This window comes from Podarcis pityusensis, assembly GCF_964106645.2.
Source record: "Podarcis pityusensis genome assembly, chromosome: 5".
NCBI classification, from domain to species: domain Eukaryota; kingdom Metazoa; phylum Chordata; class Lepidosauria; order Squamata; family Lacertidae; genus Podarcis; species Podarcis pityusensis.
The window spans coordinates 3446039-3471261 of record NC_138032.1 but is presented as its reverse complement, the minus strand read 5'-3'; the positions used below and the strand labels follow the sequence as shown (position 1 = coordinate 3471261).

The following is a 25223-nucleotide window of genomic DNA, read 5'->3' as shown; positions in this document are numbered from 1 at the left end:
GCCTCCTTCCCAAAGGCTGGCACAGCTTCCCGGACTTTGGGAAGGAGGTGTGAGACTTGTGCCCTTGATTTTTATCAGCAGAATGTTTGGGGTGTGTGCGTGTGTTATGTGGTAAACTTAAATTTTTAATGTTTGATGTGTGTTGTTTTTAATATTCGGTTGGAAGCCGCCCAGAGTGGCTGGGGAAACCCAGCCAGATGGGCAGGGTATACATAATAAATCATTATAATTATTATTATAATTATTATAAACTGTATTAGGGGGGTTCCATTCAGCTGTCATCATGGATCATAGCTGTTGATCAGTTCCCAAACCTTTCTGGCCCACCTATCCCTTGGTGCATTAACTTATCCACAGTGCCCCTGACCCTGCCCTATAAAAACAGCTATTCACTTCCCAGAAAGGTACTTTTATTTATTTTATTTATTAGATTTATGTACTCTCCTCCATCATGAGATGTCAGGCGGTTCGCAGAGTAGAATACAGGATAAAAACATGAAAATAAGTAAAACATAACAGCAGAACATTAACACCCGTTCCCACAAGAGAAACAAATGCACAATGGCCACAATCAATTGCATAAGTTAGGTGCAACGAAAGCCCTATATAGAAAAATCATTGGATTGAAATTGAAAGGGAATTGAATTTTAAAAATCACCCAAACTTTCACCGCAGAAGGAGCTCAATGCCTGTTCAGATCTCCCGGAAATGTTTGGCATAGTTTGTTGGAGACAGTGGAAGAGGGTGCCTTTGGGGCTGAAGTCAAACTCTTGGAAGGTTGCAGCTTCTGATGCAGCTGTAGAGGCTGAAACGGGAGGGACATGTTTTGTTGCAGCTGGGGCAGAGTAGTGGTTAAGAGCGGTGGACTTGTAATCTGGTGAACGGGGTTCGCTTCCCCGCTCCTCCACATGCAGCTGCTGGGTGACCTTGGGCCAGTCACACTTCTCTGAAGTCTCTCAGCCTCACTCACCTCACAGAGTGTATGTTGTGGGGGAGGAAGGGAAAGGAGATTGTGAGCCGCTTTGATACTCCTTTGGGTAGTGATAAAGCGGGATATCAAATCCAAACCCTTCTAGGTGTAATTCAGAGATTTGCAAACTACCTCAGTGAATTTGTTAATCTGAATTAGTTCACTCCAGAAGAGAGACCCTGGAGAAGTGGACACGTTTGGCCTGCTGTCTTGGTAGCTTTTGGTCACAACGGAACGGCGAGAGGGAAAATGTGTCTCTTCTTCTTGCTACTGCTTTCCTATGTGAGGCTGCTTCCTCCCTCGTGGCGTCACTTTCTGGCAACGCAGCAGTTTGCAAACAAACAAAAAAATGCGTGGGGTTCGAAATGTGCGGGAGGATGTCTCTTCTCTCACCCGGCTCTGCCGCCTTTTTGTTGTGGTCTCGTGCATCAAATCCTTTTGTGCTCTGACGTTTCCTTTAAACCTTTACCCAGCATGTGAAACCCGCCGTGGTAGGAGGCAGAGAGGGAAAAAATGGGTGGGAGGGGGAGCTCTGGGGTTCTGGGGCAGGCGGCGATGGGGACAGTTCAGTTCTGCTCCTGGCGCCGTCAGGTGGCTTCCAGAGCAACGGTGGCACCACGAGAGCCAACTCTGCAGGGATGGCGGGCTGGAAAACGGCCCGCTGACGCTCTTGCATCAGAGCAGCTTGAATCCTGGGACCGGGGTGTGATTTCTGAGCAGCCTCGACCAGCTTTTCCGAAGGGGCAATGGAGAGCCTGCATCAGGTGGAGTGGGCTGGAATGGTCTTATTGCTACTTTTCTGCCGGTCTGCTCTCCTCGCCAGGCAGTCTGGTACGTAACCGGTGTGCTCATCCGAATGAGGCTTTTGTTGCTTTAACTCCCAAGGAATGGGCGGGAGGTGAATTCTCAGGGGAGACTGAGGCAGGTCTATGGACCGTCTCGAGGGGCTGGGAGCTGGGGGCACTGTTATACAGTGGTACCTCGGGTTACATACGCTTCAGGTTACATACGCTTCAGGTTACGGACTCCGCTAACCCAGAAATAGTATCTCAGGTTAAGAACTTTGCTTCAGGATGAGAACAGACATCGTGCGGTGGCAGCACGAGGCCCCCTTAGCTAAAGTGGTACCTCAGGTTAAGAACAGTTTCAGGTTGAGAACGGACCTCCAGAACGAATTAAGTACTTAACCCGAGGTACCACTGTACAGTGGTTCCGCTCCTTCCTCCTGGGCCGTGTCCAGAAAGTGGTGGGGGGGATGGGTGTTCAGACCCCTGGCTCTCACTTGTGGGGTGCCTCAGGGTTCCGTCCTCTCCCCCATGCTTTTTAATTTTTTTTTTTAAATAATAATATTTATTCAAAGTTTAAAGTTACAAAAAGAAAAAAGAACAATACAAAATACAAAAAAAGAATATAACAATAACAGAGAGAAAAAAAAAGGAAGAAAAAAAAGGTATAAAAATACATTCAATTGAAATAGAACAAGAACAGATTAAACCTTTACATAACTTTTTTCCTTTACTTATTTCCTTGACCTCCTCTCACCTCCCAATTTTGTATTCTAGTTCAGATCGTTTTTTCAGCAAATCCTTCCAACCTTATTTTCATTTACGTAGTTTAATTTAAAATATTATAATTTAACATCCTCTCTTTCATCAATTTCATCAACTCATTTTTGCTTAATCCTTTATATCATATCTACCAAAACTACCTAATTTTCTTTTTCCAACATCTTTCTAACAGTCTTTAATATTACAATATTTTTGAAGATATACTTTAAATTTTTTCCAATCTTCTTCCACCGACTCTTCTCCTTGGTCCCGGATTCTGCCAGTCATCTCAGCCAATTCCATATAGTCCATCACTTTCGTCTGCCATTCTTCTCGGGTGGGTAATTCTTGTGTCTTCCAATACTTTCCGATGAGTATTCTTGCTGCTGTTGTAGCGTACATAAAAAAGGTTCTATCCTCCCTTCGCACCAATTGGCCGACCATGCCCAGAAGGAAGGCCTCTGGTTTCTTCTGGAAGGTATATTTAAATACCTTTTTCATTTCATTATAAATCATCTCCCAGAAGGCCTTAATCCTTGGGCATGTCCACCAAAGGTGAAAGAATGTGCCCTCAATCTCTTTACATTTCCAACATTTGTTATTGGGCAAATGATAAATTTTTGCCAGCTTGACTGGGGTTAAGTACCACCTGTATATCAATTTCATAATATTCTCTCTTAGGGCATTACATGCCGTAAACTTCATACCTGTGGTCCATAACTTTTCCCAGTCAGCCATCATAATGTTATATCCAAAATCTTGTGCCCATTTAATCATAACAGATTTAACTGTTTCATCTTGTGTATTCCATTTCAACAGCAAGTTATACATTCTTGATAAATTCTTGATTTTAGGGTCTAACAATTCTGTTTCCAATTTTGATTTTTCCACCTGAAAACCAATTTTCTTATCTAAATTATAAGCCTCCCTTATTTGATAGTAGTGAAGCCAGTCTCTTTTTAATATCTATATGAAGCCACTGGGAGAGATCATCAGGGGGTTTGGACTGGGTGTTCACCAATATGCAGATGATACCCAGATCTACCTCTCTTTCAAATCAGAACCAGTGAAGGCAGTGAAGGTCCTGTGTGAGTGTCTGGAGGCGGTTGGAGGATGGATGGCAGCTAATGGATTGAGGTTGAATCCTGACAAGACAGAAGTACTGTTTTTGGGGGACAGGGGGCGGGCTGGTGTGGAGGACTCCCTGGTCCTGAATGGGGTAACTGTGCCCCTGAAGGACCAGGTGCGCAGCCTGGGAGTCATTTTGGACTCACAGCTGTCCATGGAGGCGCAGGTCAATTCTGTGTCCAGGGCAGCTGTCTACCAGCTCCACCTGGTACGCAGGCGGAGACCCTACCTGCTTGCAGACTGTCTCGCCAGAGTGGTGCATGCTCTGGTTATCTTCTGCTTGGACTACTGCAATGGTCTCTACGTGGGGCTACCTTTGAAGGTGACTCAAAAACTGCAATTAATCCAGAATGTGGCAGCTAGACTGGGGACTGGGAGTGGCCGCCGAGACCACATAACACTGGTCTTGAAAGACCTACATTGGCTCCCAGTACATTTCTGAGCACAATTCAAAGTGTTGGTGCTGACCTTTAAAGCCCTAAACGGCCTCAGTCCAGTATACCTGAAGGAGTGTCTCCACCCCCATCGTTCAGCCCAGACACTGAGGTCCAGCTCTGAGAGCCTGCGAGAAGCCAAGTTACAGGGAACCAGGCAGAGGGCCTTCTCAGTGGTGGCGCCTGCCCTGTGGAACGCCCTCCCACCAGATGTCAAGGAAATAAACAACTATCTGACTTTTAGAAAGCATCTGAAGGCAGCCCTGTTTAGGGAAGCTTTTAATATTTGATTAATTATTGTATTTTAATATTTTGCTGGAAGCCTCCCAGAGTGGCTGGGGAAACCCAGCCAGATGAGTGGGATATAAATAAATTCTTCTTCTTCTTCATGATGGCATCAAAGTCTATGCTCTGGATGCCGGTTGTTCGGGGAGAAACTGTAGGGGTCAACTACAAGCTCTTTTTGCAGACTTCCCGGGGGGGTCTGGTTGTGCACCAAGGAAGGCAGATGTCGGACCGCATGGGCCTCTGATCTGAACCAGAAAGGTCGTTATTATGTGCTGAATTTGTTAATTCAGAGGAAAAAGAAATGTAGAAATTTCATGAACTCAAGCTAGGGGGTGGTTTGCCAAAGTGGAAAATCATCTTGCGGAACTCCTTGCTCCATGATGTTGCTGCCGCCACTACTCTCAGCATAATTTAACAGCCACAAAATGCAGGTGGCCACCTCTGGATGGCCAGTCAGACCCTTTATCATCTTAGGCCCCTCCTGTACACATCTTCCAGCTTGTCAATATCCTTCTTAAAGTGTGGAGCTCAGATTGAATCAGGGTTTCTCAGCTCCGCTTCGATAATCAATATTTTAAATTTTCCAATGCAAATATTTTGCAAGGTTTTATGCTGTGTTATCCTCATTTACGTTCTTTATTTGTAATGCTTGATTACAAGTTCTGCTAAGGAAATATATTTGTTATGTGCCTGAAGACTTATCCTTGAGCTCTAAAGACTCTGTGTGTTGATATGAAGGGTCCGTTGGTAACGGGGTAACGGGGCCGTTGTTACAGAGGGAACTAATGTGAAAAACTTAACTCTCAGTCGCAGTGCGGCAGGGAAACTAGGCAGTGAGTTCCACAGTTTAACTCTGTGCTGTGGGAAGAAGGACTTCCTTCCACCTGTCCTGAGTCTTCCAGCCTTCACCTTCATGGGAAGTCCACCGGATCCGTTGTTATGAGAGAGGTGGGGAAACCTTTTCTCAATAATAATAATAATAATAATAATAATAATAATAATAATAATTTATTATTTATACCCCGCCCATCTGGCTGGGTTTCCCCAGCCACTCTGGGCAGCTTCCACAGAGACCAAAAATACACTAAAATGTCACACATTAAAAACTTCCCTGAACCTTAAGATGTCTTCTGAATGTCAGGTAGTTGTTTATCGCTTTGACATCTGATGGGAGGGTGTTCCACAGGGCGGGCGCCACCACCGAGAAGACCCTCTGCTTGGTTCCCTGTAGCTTTGCTTCTTGCAGTGAGGGAACCACCAGAAGGCCCTCGGAGCTGGACCTCAGTGTCCGGGCTGAGCGATGGAGGTGGAGACGCTCCTTCAGGTATACTGGGCCGAGGCCGTTTGGGACCTTGAATAATTGCATAAACTTCTATAATACTAAGGACTGCAAAGTGGAAATAAATACCCTCTGATGAAAATAGGGACGTCCTATTGCATAATAATAATAATAATAATAATAATAATAATATTTTAATATGATTTTTCTTAAATTTTCTCTTTTACAATTTCAGATAAACATTTTACATACTTAAGATATCAATGATTTCCCATCTTCCCTTTCCATGGTTCATCATACATATCTTATATCCTTGCGTATTTTACCCAAACTATACTAATCAGTTTTCCATTATTACATCCATTGAGTTTATCTTAATGCTGCCAGCGTTTTCCGCTGTACACAATTATTTTCCATATATACAATAAACATTTTCCTATCATCTGATAATTATATTATTTATACCCCACCCATCTGACTGGATTGCCCAGCCACTCTGGGCGGCTTCTGACATATAAAAACTTAATAAAACACTAAACATTTTTTTAAAAAAACTTCTCTATAGAGGGCTGCCTTCAGATGTCTTCTGAAGGTTGTATAGTTCCTTATTTCCTTGACTTGGGGAGGGGGGAATCGCGTAACTCCTTGCCCTCCAACATTTCTCTAATGAAAATAGGGACCTCCCAAGAAAAAAAGGGGACATTCTGGGACCAAATCAGCAACTGGGAAAAGCTTCTGTAAATCTGGGATTGTCCCTTGAAAATGAGGACACTTGGAGGGTCAGGGAATATTTGCCATTTGTTCCTTGGCCCAGGGGCTGCCCAGATGGGGACCAACTAGATGCTGTGACCCCCTATTGAAGAAGGCTGCCTTGAAAGCTTTATTGGGCTGATCTACCAATTAAACCGAGCCAAGCTTGCTGTGCTGATTATACCACCTCTATTGGTCTGTCACCCCCCCAACTGTATTACCTGGGTTATGAAGGCGCCCAAAAGATGTTAAAGCAAAGATTATGGGATAATGCACACAGTGACTTGCAATCTCGATCACACGCAGTCTGTATTCCGCTAGCAGTAGGAGTACAATATGGGCATGTCTTTAAGTTAACATCTTACCTTAAAAACCTGGCAGTACCAAACTACCGAAGGCTTTTCACCAAAGCCAGACTAAACGTCTTTCCTTCTGCAGTGTTGGATGGCAGGTTGAGAGGAGTTCCCTACCAGGACAGACTTTGCTTGTGTGCTCAAGACATCGATTACATAAAACATATTTTGTTGCACTGTGCAAAATATGAGCAAGCCAGGGCAGAACTGATACTACCCTTGCTGGTACCTTTCCCGGGAAAATCAGAGGCTCACTATGTCAGGTTCCTATTGGAAGACTGGACAAATGCTAGAACATTAGCAGTGGCAAAGTTTTTATCAGTGGTTGCAAGAACCAATGATCTCTATATTCTGAACAAAATGCTTGTTTAACCTGGAGGTAGGCTGCATGATGGGGATGCGGGTGGCACTGTGGGTTAAACCACAGAGCCTAGGGCTTGCCGAGCAGAAGGTCGGCGGTTCGAATCCCCACGATGGGGTGAGCTCCCGTTGCTCGGTCCCTGCTCCTGCCATCCTAGCAGTTCAAAAGCACAAAGTGCAAGTAGATAAATAGGTACCGCTCCGTCGGGAAGGTAAACGACGTTTCCGTGGGCTGCTCTGGTTTCGCCAGAAGCGGCTTAGTCATGCTGGCCACATGACCCGCAAGCTGTACGCCAGCTCCCTCGGCCAATAAAGCGAGATGAGCGCCGCAACCCCAGAGTTGGTCACGACCGGACCTAATGGTCAGCGGTCCCTTTACCTTTACCAGTTAAACCGAGCCAAGCTTGCTGTGCTGATTATACGCTTTGCTTTTGGTCTCTTTTTGCCAGCAACCTTTCGTCCATCGCAGTTAGATAAACCGATGGGAGCGACGGCCAGGTTTACCTGTCGCTTGTCGGAGACCGTTCAACATTATTCCCTTAACTGGTACAAACTGGGTGACGACAAGCAGCCGAAATTACTGGACCTTGGAAAAAGGAAGTATAGCCCCACCATGCTGAACGCAACGACCTTTGAAATTAAAATCTCGGACTTAGAGTTGAATGATAGCGGGACCTACTTCTGTGGCCTCATCTGCCCCTCGCTGAAGTTGACAGAAAGCAACAGAGCCAACCTCACAGTAACAGGTTTGATACAAGTCGTTCTGGTGCTTTATGGGTGCAAATGGGTGAGAGAGTGGCAAATGCGATTCATTGTCAGCAGGAGCAGAACTGATGTATGTTGGGGAATGCAGAACATTTATTTATTTTTCAAACAAAACTCGTGCACCGCTTCATTGTAAGACGCAAAAACCTCAAAGCGAAAAAAACGATGAAACAATAAAATCACCAGTAAGAAAAATTTGCAACAATAATCTGAGAGTTGAAAGAACTACAGATTAAACCTCAAAGCAACTTTTAAAACTGCTTGGTTGTTGTTGTTTAGTTGTTTAGTCGTGTCCAACTGGCTTACCTAAACAAAAATGTTTTTACCGAAAATTGTACCATGGAAATCAATAATCAAGGATTTCCAAAAGGGTAGGTAATACAGTGGTACCTCGGGTTACATACGCTTCAGGTTACAGACGCTTCAGGTTACAGACTCCGCTAACTCAGAAATAGTGCTTCAGGTTAAGAACTTTGCTTCAGGATGAGAACAGAAATCGTGCTTTGGCGGCGCGGCGGCAGCAGGAGGCCCCATTGACTAAAGTGGTGCTTCAGGTTAAGAACAGTTTCAGGTTAAGAACGGACCTCCGGAATGAATTAAGTACTTAACCTGAGGTACCACTGTACCAAACTAAAAGATTGAGTCATCCTATTTTCCCATGGGGGTCTGAACTGACAGTGTCTGATCAGGAATGAGACCTTGGGGTCATCGTGGATAGCTCAGTGAAGATGTACCTGCAGATTCTTCCTAGCTTCCAAGTAGATTCCAACTGGCTCAATTTATGGGCTTATCCTATATATTACAAATATAGGACATGAAAAGATGGATCATCAACGCGTCAACCTTGGTCATTTTAAAGCACAGACAGGTTGATGGCAAACGGGAACAATTATTTTAGTGGCCTTGACCTCATGCCTGATCGCAGTCACATAGACTCAGAAGTAAATCATATTACCATTATTGGAACCAAGGCTGCTCCCAGACTGTCCCTGTTATGTGGGTGAGAGTCAGCCCCACACTCTCTGCAATGACTCTTGGAAAAGTGCTAAGCGTGATCCTCTTATGCTGGGTTGGCCTTGGGATGGACCCAAAATTTTGGAGCCAGTCAGTGACTTTGCTTTTCTGCTTCAAAACCTCAGAGAAACAACTTGAGGCTGGACTACCATCGGAGGAGACGAAGCCTGGACTGCCGTCAGAGGAGAGGGAGGATCACGGAGAGATCCTCCTTGCTGTCATCGGAGTTGGGCTGTTTCTGGTGCTCCCAGTTTTGTGTTACTACCTCTTTAACCTCATCCAGAGAAGGCAAGGTGGGCATCTCACCTGGTTGGCCCAATTTCCTCTCTCCCGGGCATCTTGTATAAAAGGGGTCGCCAATTCCCAAGAGACTGCGATCTACTCGCAGAGTTAAAGACTGGCAGTGATCTACCCCCTTTTTGGGGGTTCAGGTCAAAGTTGTTGAACTTTTTTTTTAGGTAGGAAAGCCCCAGTTTTGGCGGGGTGCAGGACAAAAATGTTGAGCTTTTTTTAGGGGAGCCAGTCATCTACCACAGATGTGATCTACTGGTACATCATTGGACGTGCCTGTTATATAATAATAATAATAATAATAATAATAATAATAATAATAATATACATCACCCATCTGGCTGAGTTTCCCCAGCCACTCTGGCCAGCTCCCAACAGAATACAGCGGTACCTCGAGTTACAAACGCCTCAGGTTACAAACGCTTCAGGTTAGAAACTCCGCTAATCTGGAGGAGTTACCTCGAGTTGAGAACTTTGCCCCAGGATGAGAATGGAAATTGTGTGCTGGCGGCGCAGCGGCAGCAAGAGGCCCCATTAGCAAAAGCACGGCTCTAGCTGAGAACAGTTTCATGTTAAGAACGGAACTCCAGAATGAATTAAGTCTGTAACTAGCGCTACCACTGTATTAAAAACACGTTAAAACATCAAATATTAAAAACTTCCCTAAACAGGGCTGCCTTCAGATGTCTTCTAAGAGTCAGATAGTTGTTTATTTCCTTGACATCTGATGGGAGGATGTTCTCCAGGGCAGGGGCCACTACTGAGAAGGCCCTCTGCCTGGTTCCCTGTAACCTCACTTCTCGCAATGAGGGAACCGCCAGAAGGCCCTCGGTGCTGGATCTCAGTGTCCAGGCAGAACGATGGGGGTGGAGACGCTCCTTCAGGTCTACTGGACCGAGGCCGTTTAGGGCTTTAAAGGTCAGCACCAACACTTTGAATTGTGCTTGGAAACGTCCTGGGAGCCAATGCAGGTCTTTCAAGACCGGTGTTATGTGGTCCTGGCAGCCGTTCCCAGTCACCAGTCTGGCAACCGTATTCTGGATGAGTTGTAGTTTCTGAGTCACCTTTAAAGGTAGCCCCATGCTCAACGCATGAATTCTAACCGCTTGTATCCTTTTGCAGAGGAAGAAAAACTGCAGAATGAAAATGCTCCCTTGGTAAGTTCCCTTTTGCCCGAAGAGCTTCGTTTGCTGTTGGCCCCTTCTGACTCTGGCATTTGGCTGATGCAATTCACACCACATCCTGTTTGGCCCCCAAAGCTCTTTCGTACAGATACGGGCCCAACCAGGCAGCTCTTCTGTTGCACAGGTATTCTGCAACATGTTTTATTTGGACACAGACATTAAAGCACTATGATACCACTTTACATAGTCCTGGCTGCGCACCAAAAGGATTCTGGGAAATGCACTTTGTTAAGGGTGCTGAGAGCTGCTTGTTGTTGTTGTTTAGTTGTGACCCCCTGGACCAGAGCACGCCAGGCACTTCTGTCCTCCACTGCCTCCCACAGTTTGGTCAAACTCATGCTGGTAGCTTCGAGAACACTGTCCCACCATCTCGTCCTCTGTCGTCCCCTTCTCCTTGTGCCCTCCATCTTTCCCAACATCAGGGTCTTTTCCAGGGAGTCTTCTCTTCTCACGAGGTGGCCAAAGTCTTGGAGCCTCAGCTTCAGGATCTGTCCTTCCAGTGTGCACTCAGGGCTGATTTCCTTAAGAATGGAGAGGTTTGATCTTCTTGCAGCCCATGGGACTCTCAAGAGTCTCCTCCAGCACCAGAATTCAAAAGCATCCATTCTTCGGCGATCAGCCTTCTTTATGGTCCAGCTCTCACTTCCATACATCACTACTGGGAAAACCATAGCTTTCACTATATGGACCTTTGCTGGCAAGGTGATGTCTCTGCTTTTTAAGATGCTGTCTAGGTTTGTCATCGCTTTTCTCCCAAGAAGCAGGCGTCTTTTAATTTCGTGACTGCTGTCACCATCTGCAATGATCATGGAGCCCAAGAAAGTAAAATCTCTCACTGCCTCCATTTCTTCCCCTTCTATTGGCCAGGAGGTGATGGGACCAGTGGCCATGATCTTCGTTTGTTTGATGTTGAGCTTCAGACCATATTTTGCGCTCTCCTCTTTCACCCTCATTAAAAGGTTCTTTAATTCCTCCTCACTTTCTGCCATCAAGGTTGTGTCATCTGCATATCTGAGGTTGTTGATATTTCTTCCGGCAATCTTAATTCCGGTTTAGGATTCATCCAGCCCAGCCTTTTGCATGATGAATTCTGCATATAAGTTAAATAAGCAGGGAGACAATATACAGCCTTGTCGTATTCCTTTCCCAATTTTGATCCAATCAGTTGTTCCATAGGAGCTGCTAGGAGATCCCTATTCCCCTCTGGGCGCGACGATTCCCAGAGCTCCCTGGAATGTGGGATTAATTGTTAAAACCCCTCTGGGAGTTGTAGCTCCATCAGAGGCAAATTTGGGGGAGCACTGGGCGCACTGGCGGAGGAAGAGGGGGCAGGGGAGCATACCACCTCCGGCACCATCGGGGAAGGGGGTACCATCGTGGCTGCCCCCCGACATGCACCTCACATCCCCCCACCGCGCCGGGCTGCATTCACAAAGTGGGTTTTTTGGGGGGGATCAAAGTTGTTGGGCATTTTGGGGAAACATCTCCCCCCCAATTTTTTGGGGGGGCTTTTCAAAGTTTATTTTGTATTTGTTTTAATTACCCTACTTGCCATACACCTGGGGATTTCCTGGACATTTTGCCGATTCAGTGTAAATCTGCCTTGGCACCATTTTCAAGTCCAATTCCGCCCCGGATGTATGGCAACCCTAAGTTTATTCCATTTTCCTGATGCTTCCCTACCTGGTAATTTCCACATCATATTTTTTTGAGCTTTCACACGACACAGAAGCCAGTTATGGAAACAGCAGAATATAGCGCAATTTCCCCTGTTACCTGCTTCCAGAAATAAATCTGTTTGCAAATGACACAGGAATGAGTACAAAAATTATAGAAGTGGATTTTACATTGTGCCACATCTCAAATATATGGATCCGTTGTTGCTTTGCAGAGGCGCTGTAGCTAGCAAAAGAGGAGCAAGAAATAAACCAAAACATTTATTATTTAAAAAGCAGGAAGTTTCAGGATATGCACAGATTGGAAATGAAGCAGTCTGACTGCCCTGAAATGTTTGTTCTCAAATATTTTGGCTCCCGGAAGTGACTGTTCTGGTTTGTGAACGATTTTTGGAAGCCGAACGTCCGATGGGGCTTCCGGGGCTTCTGATTGGCTGCAGGCGCTTCAGCCTGCAGCCAATCAGAAGCCATGCTTTGGTTTCCAAACGTTTTGGAAGTCGAACGGACTTCCGGAACAGATTCCGTTCAACTTCCAAGGTATGACTGTATCTTCCTGAGATGCTCGTTTTTCTGTGCTTTTAGCCACACAACTTTCCACCGGCAGCTTGAAAGATAAAACGCAGCTAAAACTGCCAAACAGATCCACGTAGAATTATCGCTGTTGAAACACAGATAAAACAAAACAAAAAAGCTTTTCAAACTAATATAAGCAATTAAGTTGTGTGCCTGGGTTGGCCTGCCGAAATAAAATTGTTTTCAGCAGACATTTGAAGCAGTATAGGAGGGGCAGCTGCCTAAGGGGACACCTAGATGCCATCCAGACTAACCCTAGAATCCTATAACAATATTTTTGGGGAACTAGTGCAGAGGATGGGTAGGAATTTTAACCAAGCATTTCACCAGGCCCCCTGCGTCCCTGATCACCCAAGTCCAACTCATTTCTAATACTGAGGTCCGCCTAGGGTGATAGAACACCCCAGAACCAGCTGCAGGCGACAATGGTATGACCCTCCTTATTATACCAATGTCTCTGTACTGTTCCACTTCAGACTCTGCACAGGAGAGGGTTTATCTGTCTGAATGCTTCCGCACATAAAAAGCTCCTTGCAGGTGTAGTAAACTTTCACATCGGGAGAACGAGAATTTTTCCTCCCTGATATGCTAATTTTCTGCCTGCGGGGTTTTTCCTGTTTATAAGGGGAAATACCTGCAGACACAGGGACGTGGGTGGCGCTGTGGGTTACACCACAGAGCCTAGGACTTGCCGATCAGAAGGTTGGCGGTTCGAATCCCCGTGATGGGGTGAGCTCCTGTTGTTCGGTCCCTGCTCCTGCCAACCTAGCAGTTTGAAAGCACGTCAAAGTGCAAGTAGATAAATAGGTACCGCTCTGGCGGGAAGGTAAATGGCATTTCCGTGCGCTGCTCTGGTTCGCCAGAAGCGGCTTAGTCATGCTGGCCACATGACCCAGAAGCTGTACGTGGTCTCCCTCGGCCAGTAAAGCGAGATGAGCACCCCAACCCCAGAGTCGGTCATGACTGGACCTAATGGTCAGGGGTCCCTTTACCTTTACTTTACCTGCAGACGCAGCCGGGGCAATTTGTGAACTCTGCCTATCATTCTCTTCCACATGCTGCAGAACCAGGTGGCAAGAATCCTGAGGTGGCCAAATGGGCAACCCCACTTCATACCATAGGAGGGGAATGTGTTCTTTTGTCTACTCACCAGCCAGCAATTTAAAACTCCACGCAAGTAGACAACTAGCGCATCAGGGAGAAACATTCCAGCATGCTTCTTGCGGTACTGGTTTTCTACATGCGGGGAGCTTTTTAAATGCAAGTTGCCCATCTGCCTAGCACCCTCTTTCTGGCAGCACACAGCCAGAGGCCACCGAGAGCTGACAAGCAGTGCATGGAAGGACTGTTATTCAGAAATACATTGCCTTTGAATGTGGAGACTCCATTTAATGATCCATGCATTTGTCATATTAAGATCACAGGAAGAGGCTGCTGGATCAGGCCATCTTAAAGCTAGGGGTCAAAGTAAAAAAAGACAAATTCTCTTAAGTTTGGTGTGACTTCATTGGTTTTGAAAAAGACATGAACAGGCCTCCTTAAAGGTAAAGGGACCCCTGACCATTAGGTCCAGTTGCGGACAACTCTGGGGTTGCCGCGCTCATCTCACTTTATTGGCCAAGGGAGCCGGCATACAGCTTCCGGGTCATGTGACCAGCATGACTAAGCCGCTTCTGGCGAACCAGAGCAGCGCATGGAAACGCCGTTTACCTTCCCGCCAGAGCGGTACCTATTTATCTACTTGAACTTCGTGCTTTTGAACTGCTAGGTTTGGCAGGAGCTGGGACTGAGCTCACCCCGTCATGGGGATTCAAACCGCCGACCTTCTGATTGGCAAGTCCTAGGCTCTGTGGTTTAACCCACAGCGCCACCCGTGTCCCTCAGGCCTCCTTAGGTGTATATAAATGGACATGGTTAGTCCTTTGAGGCCACCCTAGTTGGTGGCTGTCACTGCAGAAGTGAGTTCCATAGTTTCACTATGTTCCTAGTACTGAGTAGCTTCTTAAAAAACAACAAAAAACTGGCATTTTTTTGGGTAAAATCTTTTTTTTATTAAGTTTTACTTTACAAATTTAAATTCAAACATTAAGCCTCATCTTTCAGGATTCCCTGAATGCTTTGACTCCTCTCTGCCCTTCCATGGTTACCATTTTCCATCTTTTTTCAACTGCTTCACTTATTTTCTCTATTTTTCTTAAATAGTCCATTTTTACCCTAATTTCTAGTACAGTCATACCTTGGGTTACAGCTGCTTCAGGTTGCGTTTTTCCGAGTTACACACCCGCCGAAACCTGGAAGTACCGGAGCAGATTACTTCCAGATTACCCTGAAGTACCGGAACGGATTACTTCCAGATTACTTCTGGGTTTCGGCAGTCGCGCATGCGCAGAAGCATTAAATCACGCTTTGCACATGCGCAGAAGCGCTAAATCGCAACCCACATGTGCGCAGACACGCCGCTGCGGGTTGCGAACGCTGCGGGTTGCAAATGTGCATCCCTCACGGATCATGTTCCCAACCCAAGCGTCCACTGTATACTACAAGCATTATTCAAACCCTGCCAACGTTTTTAGTTGTTTACAGTGTTCTCTAAGATGCGTTGTAAAATTTTCCCCATTGCTTCTTCAAGTTCTTCTCTTCCTGGTTTCTGATTTTCCCAGTCCATTTCGCCATTCTGGTCCATCATCTTCATCAGCCATTCGCCTCTGGTCGGGACTTTAATCTTTTTTCCGTCTCAAAACTGGCCTGTTTTTTAACCCTCCCTCTCTTGCTGTACCTGAAGGAAGAAGGCCCTCCCGCCGTGAGCGTTTTCACCGTGGATTATGGGGTGCTGGAATTCCGGGCAGCGGACAACGCTCAGAGAGCCCCCCAAGAGCGCTTCACTTCCGACCAGACTGAATATGCCACCATCATCTTCCCCCCGGAAAAGCCGGTCGCTGCCAAAGGAGGCAAAAAGACTAAGAAACCGAAGAGCTGCCCCAGCAGAGCGGAGCCACACTGACGGGGCGGAAGCGAAACCTCCCCCTTTTGAACTTTGCATTCTCCCCGATTCCTCAAAGGTCCCGGGACCACATTGCAAGCACTGGGGATTCATTTGCAACGTCAGAACATGCCGGGGCTCAAAGCTGCCTGGAAGCCGTATCTTCTGCACCACAACCCTTGCCACTGCACTGCAGAAGCACGCAGGCCACACTGCACATGCTCAGAGGCACTGTTGTCATAGGACCTGTTAACGGAGAAATCGGAGGGCTCCCTTGGACAAAAAACAAGGACAGCAGCCAGTAGGCTTGGTCTTTATTGAAGACTGTCGCAACAGGACTCCCACCTGCCACCAGGTGGAACAAGATGGAAGCCCCAAACAAAAGAGAACCCAAACTTTTATTAGCTGCTAATCCCCATGTTACACCCCCCCCAAACTACATCACTCATACATCACGGTTGCATCATGAAAGGGAAGGACTGATAGCAGTAATCTGAGCATCCTGGACCCTGCCCCATGGTTCTCCTTGCCCTCCACCAAACACCCATCAAGTGTAACAAAAAAGATATTTACATTTCCCTGTTTCCCAGCCAAGTTCATCCCACCCTTTTGTCTTCATCTGGGTTTGTTATTTCTGGAATGGCTACCTGTCTGGCACTCAGGTATCAGGAGGCCAGGGACTATCACTCAGGCAGAGGGGCTGCTGAGTAGCTGAGCTCAAATGTCTATATGAATTTCTGAAGTTTTCCCAGTGAGCCAGTACATAGATACATTGATCAGTGAATTCTTACATTTGGTATCGTGCAGCAGAGGCCCTTTGAACAGATAGTAAGAAACTGTGATGAAGTGTTTTGTAGGGACAAATCACAAAAGTCACAAAAGTGATTGTGCTGATTTTGGTAGTGGGCTGCATGTGCACGATATCTTCTGGAGGGGCAAACCCCCCCCACAAGCTATACATAAATTCCTGCAACAGACCGAACCCAGGCTCCTGGGGGAAGCTGGCCTAAATCCTCCGGTGCCAGTCTTGACTCGTAGTGACTTGCCAGAGCCTCACGCTGAGAAGTGGGTGCTCTGCTGACTCAATCTTACTAAGTCATCCACTTCCTGGGGAAATGTGCGTCTCTTTTGATGACACGGAGATTTCCAAAGCCTGCAGCAAACCCATTTCTGGTCTGTCGCTGATTCGTTTCGGAAGTCTGCCCTCAGCCTGCCCAGGTGGAAAAAGCGACTGGCAACTTTCCGACAGAGCTGGGACTCGTGTGCATAGAACCCGATAACTGCAGAGCTGGAAGGGACCCTTGGGTCATCTAGTCCAACCCCCTGCAATGCAGGAATTGCCATTAAATTTGGTGCTAAGCATGGCCGTTGGGCGCACAATTCCTGGTGCTTTCATTTACCTGGGGGTCCTGGGAAGACCCCCGTCCCTCTGCCCAGCGCAGGGTGGGGAGGAGGTTAAATGAAAGAGGTAAGGGGATGGGGGGAGAGGCTGGAGCGTAGAGAGAGGGAGCCGCTAGACTAGGACCTGGGAGAGACCAGGGTTCGAATCCTCCACTTGGCCATGAAGCTCACTGGGTGACCTTGGGACAGTCACTGCCTCTTGGCCTTAACCTACCTCACAGGGTTATTGTGGCGATTAAATTCGGAGCGGGGGAGCCATGTATGCCACTTTGAGCTCCTTGGAAGAGGGGAAAAAAAAAGGTTATAAATGCAAGCAGTCAATCAATCAATCAATCAATCAATCAATCAATCAATCAATCATTCTCTGGCTGTGACACTTGGTTTGATACTGGGAACCTCTTTACCTCCTGAAAGAGCCCGACCATTATTTCTAAAAGTGTAGAAAACTATTTTGTCAATATAAGGGTTGGGTTTTTTTGTGTGTGGTGGTGGGGTATTCTGATTGCTGCTGAATACTGCATCATGGGATGTTTTCATGGTCTTAGGTGTTCATTTTGTACTGTTTTCAAACCTCCTCCTCCTCCTGTTTTAATGCTATTTTCAGCTATTTTTAACTCTATGCTTGTAAATCCCCTTGATTCGCATGCAAACGGCGATTCTTAATAAAAGAATTCCTTCCAGTAGCACCTTAGAGACCAACTAAGTTTGTTCTTGGTATGAGCTTTTGTGTGCATGCACACTTCTTCAGATACTTAAATCATCATCATCTATAGGCCTTTTAAATGGAATTGTTATAGGACTCTATCTGCACATATATAAAATACATGTATATATTGTATCAGCTGCTTTGGAGGCAGGATGTAAATTTCTATCAATAAATCGGTGAGATCCCTATAGCTGTTTCAGCGCCTGATAACTTGCCAAAGTTCTTCCCACCTTGCATTTTCCGTCCTTTAGAAGTGTTCCATGTTTTGCATGTGGGAAATTTATATTTATTTTGGGTAATTTCTCACTGGGTTCGTTGAGCGGGATGTGTCTGTGAGATTGCTCTTGCAACAGCTCAGGGCGAGGTTGTATCACACTGCGCCCGGCAGGCTGTTGTGATGCGATTCACACTTACGCAGAAACTGTGACTTGTGTTGTTCAGATTTCCCACTCTGCTGCCATTGCAAGCTCTGAGAACCAAAGTGCTGCTGCTCATGCGGTCTGCGGTCCACGCTGCGCCACCAAGCGCAAGGCGAACTCTGCACGTGGCAATGCCGACCTGTTGCATCATGTGCATACAAATGTCAGGCCAGCAGCAAGTGGGGAAGAGCATGAAAAGTTTCCGGGCTAGGAAACTATGCCGTGGGACGGCTGTTGTCATAAATGTATTAAGAGCAGGAAGGTGGTAGAATCACTGGGGTTTTTAAAGTAGAGGTTGGATGACCATCTGTCATGGATGCTTTAGCTGAGATTCCCAATGCATTGCAGGGGGTTGGACTAGATCAGGGGTAGGCAACCTAAGGCCCGTGGGCCGGATCCGGCCCAATCGCCGTCTCAATCCGGCCCACGGACAGTCCGGGAATCAGCGTGTTTTTGCATGAGTAGAATGTGTGCTTTTTATTTAAAATGCATCTCTGGGCTATTTGTGGGGCATAGGAATGTGTTCATTTCCCCCCTTGAAAATATAGTCCTGCCCCCCACAAGGTCTGAGGGACAGTGGACCGGACCCCTGCTGAAAAAGTTTGTTGACTCCTGGACTAGATGATTATCATGGTCCCTTCCATCTCTACAATTCTATGATCCTGTGAAATATATTGGAATAATAATAATAATAATAATAATAATAATAATAATGGCCGAGACCATATAACACCAGTCCTGAAAGACCTACACTGGCTCCCAGTACGTTTCCGAGCACAATTCAAAGGGTTGGTGCTGACCTTTAAAGCCCTAAATGGCCTTGGCCCTGTATACCTGAAGGAGCGTCTCCACCCCCAGCATTCTGCCCGGACCCTGAGGTCCAGCTCCGAGGGCCTTCTGGCGGTTACAGGGAACCAGGCAGAAGGCCTTCTTGGTGGTGGCACCCACCCTGTGGAATGCTCTGCCATCAGATGTCAAGGAAATAAACTGACTTTTAGAAGACTTTTAGAACTTTGACTTTTAGAAGACATCTGAAGGCAGCCCTGTTTAGGGTAGTTTTTAATGTTTGATGTTTTATCGTGTTCTTAATATTCTGTTGGGAGCTGCCCAGAGTGGCTGGGGAAACCCAGCCAGATGGGCAGGGTATAAGTAATATAGTATTATTTATTATTACTCTGCCCTTCTGGCTGGGTTTCCAGATGGAGCAAACTTGTTTTCCGATGCTCCAGATGGCAGACCCCAATCCGGTGGATTTAAATGACAAGAAAGGAGAATTTGACTAGCATCAAGAAGAACTTTATGAGGTTAAGAGCTGTACCTTCCAACTCTACAATTCTATGTATGACAGCTGCTTCCCAACAACCTCTCTCTGGAAGTGGCTCTGTTTCTCCTGCCGCTTTGCTGAAGGGGCGCTGCGCAGAGAGGGAGAGAATATATTTTTTCTTGTTCTCCTCCTCTAAAACTAGGTGCGTCTTATGGTCGGGTGTGTCTTATAGAGCGAAAAATATGGTACCCCCCATAGTCTATCACTGACTAGAATCTCCAGCCCATATCTCAGAACCCGTTGAAATAATACAAAGGAGAAAGATAGATAGGTAGATAAAAGCAAATGCTTAAACTTCCTTCATTGTGAACATGAGCATGTGAGGAGATTTCACCCCTCCCATATCCAAGAATCTCCTGAGGAGTCTGCTGATTCTCCAGAGAGGAGGAGGCGTGTTCTGCTCTCTACTTATTCTGCTCCAGCACCAAGTCAGTCAGTCAGTCAGTGTCGGAGAGAGAGAGAGAGAGACTGAGTGTTAGAGATCATATGTAGAGATAAGGTTGCTGCTAAGAGCAGCTGCAGACACTCAGTGCAGTGAGGCATTCATTTATGCTTAGACCTATTTAGCTCTGTATATAGTTGTATAATAGTTGTAGATAGAATAAAGAAGATATTCTACAGAGCTGCTCTCCGAGTTGTATATATACTCTGCTGTACTCTGCTGTACGACGACTGTCTTCTTGTGGAAGTGAATCCGGTGCTCACATCTCTAAGCTGTGAGTCCACAGCACTTTGACCTGTCCCTGTGCAGAAGGTGGTCTCTGGAAGTGCTACCCAGCTCGCCTAGCCCAGTCGGGGCTGAAGTGGATGAGTCCAGTTGGTGGCACTGGCTCAAGGGCGATGCTGACAGCATGCATCTGCTGGTTTGCTGCCAGGACACGTTCAAGGCACTTGTGGTGATTCACAAAGTCCTAAACAACTTGGGGACACAGTAGTTTAAGGACCTGACTCCTTATGCTCTACCTCAATCTCCAAGAACTTCTGCACCCATCAGGTTCAGCTGAACTTCACTGGGGCTGAGGCCCTGCCCTATAGGATTTGCTACCAGCAGAATCATAGAACTATAGAATTGTAGAGTTGGTCCAACACCTACAATGCAGGAATCTTTTTGACCAGCATGGGACTCAAACCCAGTACCCTGAGATTGATAGTCTGAGCTATCGATCCTTCAGTAGTAACCACCCAGGCCTGCTTTCAGCTAACTTCTGAAAACTGCACTATTGTTTGGACAGGGTGCTGCAATATGAATTACCCCTTTTACCCAATCAGTACTAATGTAAAAAAAGAGAAAGAAGCATAAAGTCCCTGTGAAATATACTCAGTGGATTTCATGCTCTTTATTCAGCTCATAGTGGTGAGGAGGAATTGAAGTTCCCCCAAAGTATCTGCTTTATATACATTATTGACGCAATGGGCCCCACGTGATTGGCTAATTCCGGGATTCTCCTGTAGGCCAATCAGGTTGTGGATTCACTTCCATCTGGAGCTGGATTGGGTGGCTCCTGCAGACCAATCAGACTGCTGCATTCTGAATCCTATTGTTCTAGGACCAATCAGACTGCTGCATTTTGGATCCTATTCAACTCAGTACATAACACCCAGCCTTTACATGTCACCAGATTCAGGTCTTATACTTGCTTACTTACCTGCCCACCTGTCCTGCAGCCTTTCAGTCTTTCCCACCCCCTGAAAGGTGTCCTTTCGCAGCCTCTTGAGTCTGTGCAACCGAACAATTCTAGAGGCAGGCGCAACTGTGGCAGCAGAAAAATGCTGACTTGAAAAAAGGCCTCTGCGCTGCTTCTCAGAACTGTGAACCGCCCCATGCAGGCAAACCTCAGTCGCCGGGAGCTGCGAGAGCAGACAAACCACCTGTCTCTCTTGGGATGGGCATGACTAGGTGTCGCTGTGACGCCCAATAAGCATCCGAGGTATCGGTGGTCGGAAGTGGGGTTGTTCTGTTACACCGCAGGAAATTGCGCGCATTTCCTGCAAAGGGGTGAAGTGTGGCTGCTGGTGTATCATTGAGCAAGGAGAGCCTGAGCAGGCAAATGTGGCCTTGTGTGGGTTTTGAGTGGGTGTGGAAATGAGATTCCTTGTGGGTCAGACAACGTGCTTTGCTTTTAGAAAGCAAGAAGGCATTGGAAGGTGAATTGTACTTTCTGGCTCCAATTCAAGGGGAATCATTTCTGGCTCCAATCCTGGCTCCAATTCAAGGGGAATTTCTGGCTCTAATTCAAGGGGAATCATAGAATCGTAGACTTAGAAGGGGCCACGAGAGTCATCTAGTCCAGCCCGCTGCAATGCAGGAATCTCAATTAAAGCAACCAGGACAGGAGGCCATCTAACCTCTGCTTAAAAAGCTTCGAGGAAGGAGAGTCCTCCACCTGAATATAATTCTCTGGACACATTCTCCAGACTTGTAAGGGTTTGGGGAGCAGGGATTCAAGCACATAACCCGGACATTTGGGTTTGCATAATTAAAGTGGAGTAAAGTTATCTATCTCCCTAGAGCAACAAAAGCACTTTTTAATAGAAAGGAGTATAAAAACATAAAAAGAGCCTGCTGAATCGGGAAAATGGGTGACCGTCTAGTCCAGGATCCTGTTCTCACAGTTGTCAACCAGGTGTCCCAGTGAGAAACCAGGGGACTCTCCTCTCCTGCAGTTTCCATAAGAATAAGAATAAGAATAAGAATAAGAATAAGAATAATTTATAATTTATAATTTATACCCCGCCCATCTGGCTGGGTTTCCCCAGCCACTCTCGGCGGCTTCCAACAAAACACTAAAATACAATAACCTATTAAACATTAAAAGCTTCCCTAAACAGGGCTGCCTTCAGATGTCATCTAAAAGTCTGGTAGTTGTTGTTCTCTTTGACATCTGGTGGGAGGGCGTTCCACAGGGTGGGTGCCACCACCAAGAAGGCCCTCTGCCTGGTTCCCTGTAACTTCGCTTCTTGCAGTGAGGGAACCGCCAGAAGGCCCCTGGAGCTGGACCTCAGTGTCTGGGCAGAACGATGGAGGTGGAGACGCTCCTTCAGGTATACTGGACCGAGGCCGTTTAGGGCTTTAAAGGTCAGCACCAACACTTTGAATTGTGCTTGGAAACATACTGGGAGCCAATGTAGGTCTTTCAAGATTGGTGTTATGTGTTCTCGGCGGCTGCTCCCAGTCACCAGTCTAGCTGCTGCATTCTGGATTAGTTGTAGTTTCTGGGTCACCTTCAAAGGTAGCCCCACTTAGAGCGCATTGCAGTAGTCCAAGCGAGAGATAACTAGAGCATGCACCACTCTGGCGAGACAGTCTGTGGGTAGAATGGGTCTCATCCTGCGTACCAAATGGAGCTGATAAACAGCTGCCCTGGACACAGAATTGACCTGCGCCTCCATGGACAGCTGTGAGTCCAAAATGACTCCCAGGCTGCACACCTAGTCCTTCAGGGGCACAGTTGCCCCATTCAGGACCAGGGAGTCCTCCACACCCGCCCGCCCCCTGTCCCCGCAAAACAGTACTTCTGTCTTGTCAGGATTCAACCTCAATACAGATACTGGTATCCCAAAGCATTACTTTCTTCAGCCGTCACAGCTTTTAAAACACAATAACAAGGAAGAATTGAAACCACCAGTGACATACTGCTTGATAATTTTGGGGGGAAAGATCAAGGCAGTTAACAAACAGTAAGTGTAATGTCCATTGGAGTTACTAGCTAAAACACAAAACAGTATACAAAGAACTTAGAAATGTTATCTTGGCCACTACAGAAGTACCCTACGTACCATTGTATTGCAAGTAAACTAAACAGGGAATAAAAGCTATTGTTGGCTATCCATGCCACCTGGAAACTACAGGAGTTGCGTGCCAAGGCACCTGAGCCACAAAGTTCCTAGGAGAACAATAAAACACACTGACAGAAAGTATTTTGGTTTATGGGTTGAAATAGGACACAATTTAATTGATTGCAGATGTGAGTGGTTTGTCTTAGGCTATATCTTGACTCCTGCCCATCTGCAGGGAGTCCACAGAAGGGCAAACCACCAATAGGGGGTGCCCTGTGACTTGCATGAGATAGTGGCACCACCCTGAGGGGTCCCAGTAGGGGCTGTGACATGGCCCTAGCCCACGTCCAGGCTTCGGACAGTATTCACACCCCAGATCCCTTTAACATGATACCCTTACTGAGGAGGGGCAGGAGAAGGCAATAACCTCCCCTCCAGCCAACCAAAGGCTTACCCAATGCAATGCTGCCCACCAATAAAGAGGTGAGTGGACTTGTCCCAAATTCCTCGCAGTTGACTTTGAACCTCTGGTGTTGTTAACTCTTGGCTGAGTTTCGTTTCACAAATGGTCAGCTTGTGAGAGTGAGGAAAGCAAAGCAGGGAATCACAAACGGCACCCACCTTCGCACTGCATCCCATTCTGGCCTCTGCAAAAAAGACCACAATCACCTTTGTCATTAAGCAACACCGATCGGAAAAGAAGCATGAAAAGGCTCACGATGGATTTTTGGAGACGGGTTTTTAAGAAGCAGATGAATGAGGTGAGACCAAATGATCTCTGGAGGCTGACAATGGATCTGAGGCTTGACTTCCACAGTGTGGAACCCGGATGGACAGAAACATTTCAGGAGCATGCTCATGGAAGGTAAAAAACAAACAAACAAAGCTTCTACCAGATAGCTAATATTTTTGTAATGCGCAGGAACATAGAGAGCTGCCTTTTCCTGATTCAGTGCATTGGCTCATCTAGCACTCTGCTCTCTCCCCTGGCCGGCTGCGGTTCTCCAGGGTTCCATGTAGGGTTCTCTCTTGGCCCTAAATGGAATCGTGGAATACTAGAGTTGGAAGGGACCCCAAGTCATCTAGTCCAATCCCCTGCAATGCCATTGGGGATTGAAAGTGGGACATTCTGTGTGCGGACTCTCTTCTCCTGATCTACGTCTAATCCCATATTGTGCTCCAGCACACCTGCAGAGTGAGCCCAGCTGGGAGTTTATTGTGGAATTGATAGTGCTTATGCACACAGGGTACGATGTCAACATCTTCAAAATTCTAAGATATCTCTATCTATCATCTATCTATATCTATCTATCTATCTATCTATCTATCTATCTATCTATCTATCTATCATCTATCATCTATCTATCATCTATCTATTCTCTCTCTCTCTCTCTCTCTCTCTCTCTCTCTCTGAATTTCCGCTTCCCATGGAAAATCCATTAAGTAGAAATAACCCGTTATAATCTGCTGTGGAAGGTCATTACCTCATGGAGGGGCAGTTTGTCTCATGTGATATGATATTTTGGTGGATGTTCTCTCTATCACAACACCTTTGCTCTCTTTTCCTTCTCACCTGATATCAGGTGCCCCACTTGTGGGACAAGTGGGTATGGCTGGGGAAGAACTACTGGGAGGGGGAGTCACTGAGTACTTTAAAACCATTGTTCTCTATGGGCAATTAGCTGCAGGTTACAATGTACAAAAAGCAAGGTCCACGCTTCAGGAGATCATCAACAGAAGTACCAAATTCTGCTTGCTCCCCCTCCCATCATCTCCCCCTCTCTCCCTGCTAGATTTACCTGTTCCGGATGCCTCCACAGCTGGTCCTCATACCAAGTTCTTATCCTGTTCCACATGCAATGGGACAGTTCTGAGAGGCAAGGACACGTCAGGATGAAGCCCTTGGGTCAACGGTGCCACGAATGCTCTCTGGACACGTACGAAGAGCCACAGTTCTCTGAGGACGACGTTGCCGACATCTTGAAGGAGTTGATCCTCGATATC

At 46.5% G+C, this 25223-nt stretch overlaps 1 protein-coding gene across 1 annotated transcript in view; it reads left to right on the top strand.

Moving 5' to 3' along the window:
• The first annotated feature begins 1540 nt into the window (after positions 1-1540).
• The window catches only part of PDCD1 (programmed cell death 1), a 30164-nt gene continuing 6481 nt past the window's right edge, over positions 1541-25223 (top strand). The window contains exons 1-5 of the mRNA XM_081007541.1: positions 1541-1801; positions 7559-7855; positions 9014-9181; positions 10302-10336; positions 15395-17363. Coding sequence (XP_080863667.1) covers positions 1717-1801; positions 7559-7855; positions 9014-9181; positions 10302-10336; positions 15395-15613 — 804 coding nt within the window. The 5' untranslated portion in view covers positions 1541-1716 and the 3' untranslated portion in view covers positions 15614-17363. The remainder of the gene's footprint in view (positions 1802-7558; positions 7856-9013; positions 9182-10301; positions 10337-15394; positions 17364-25223) is intronic.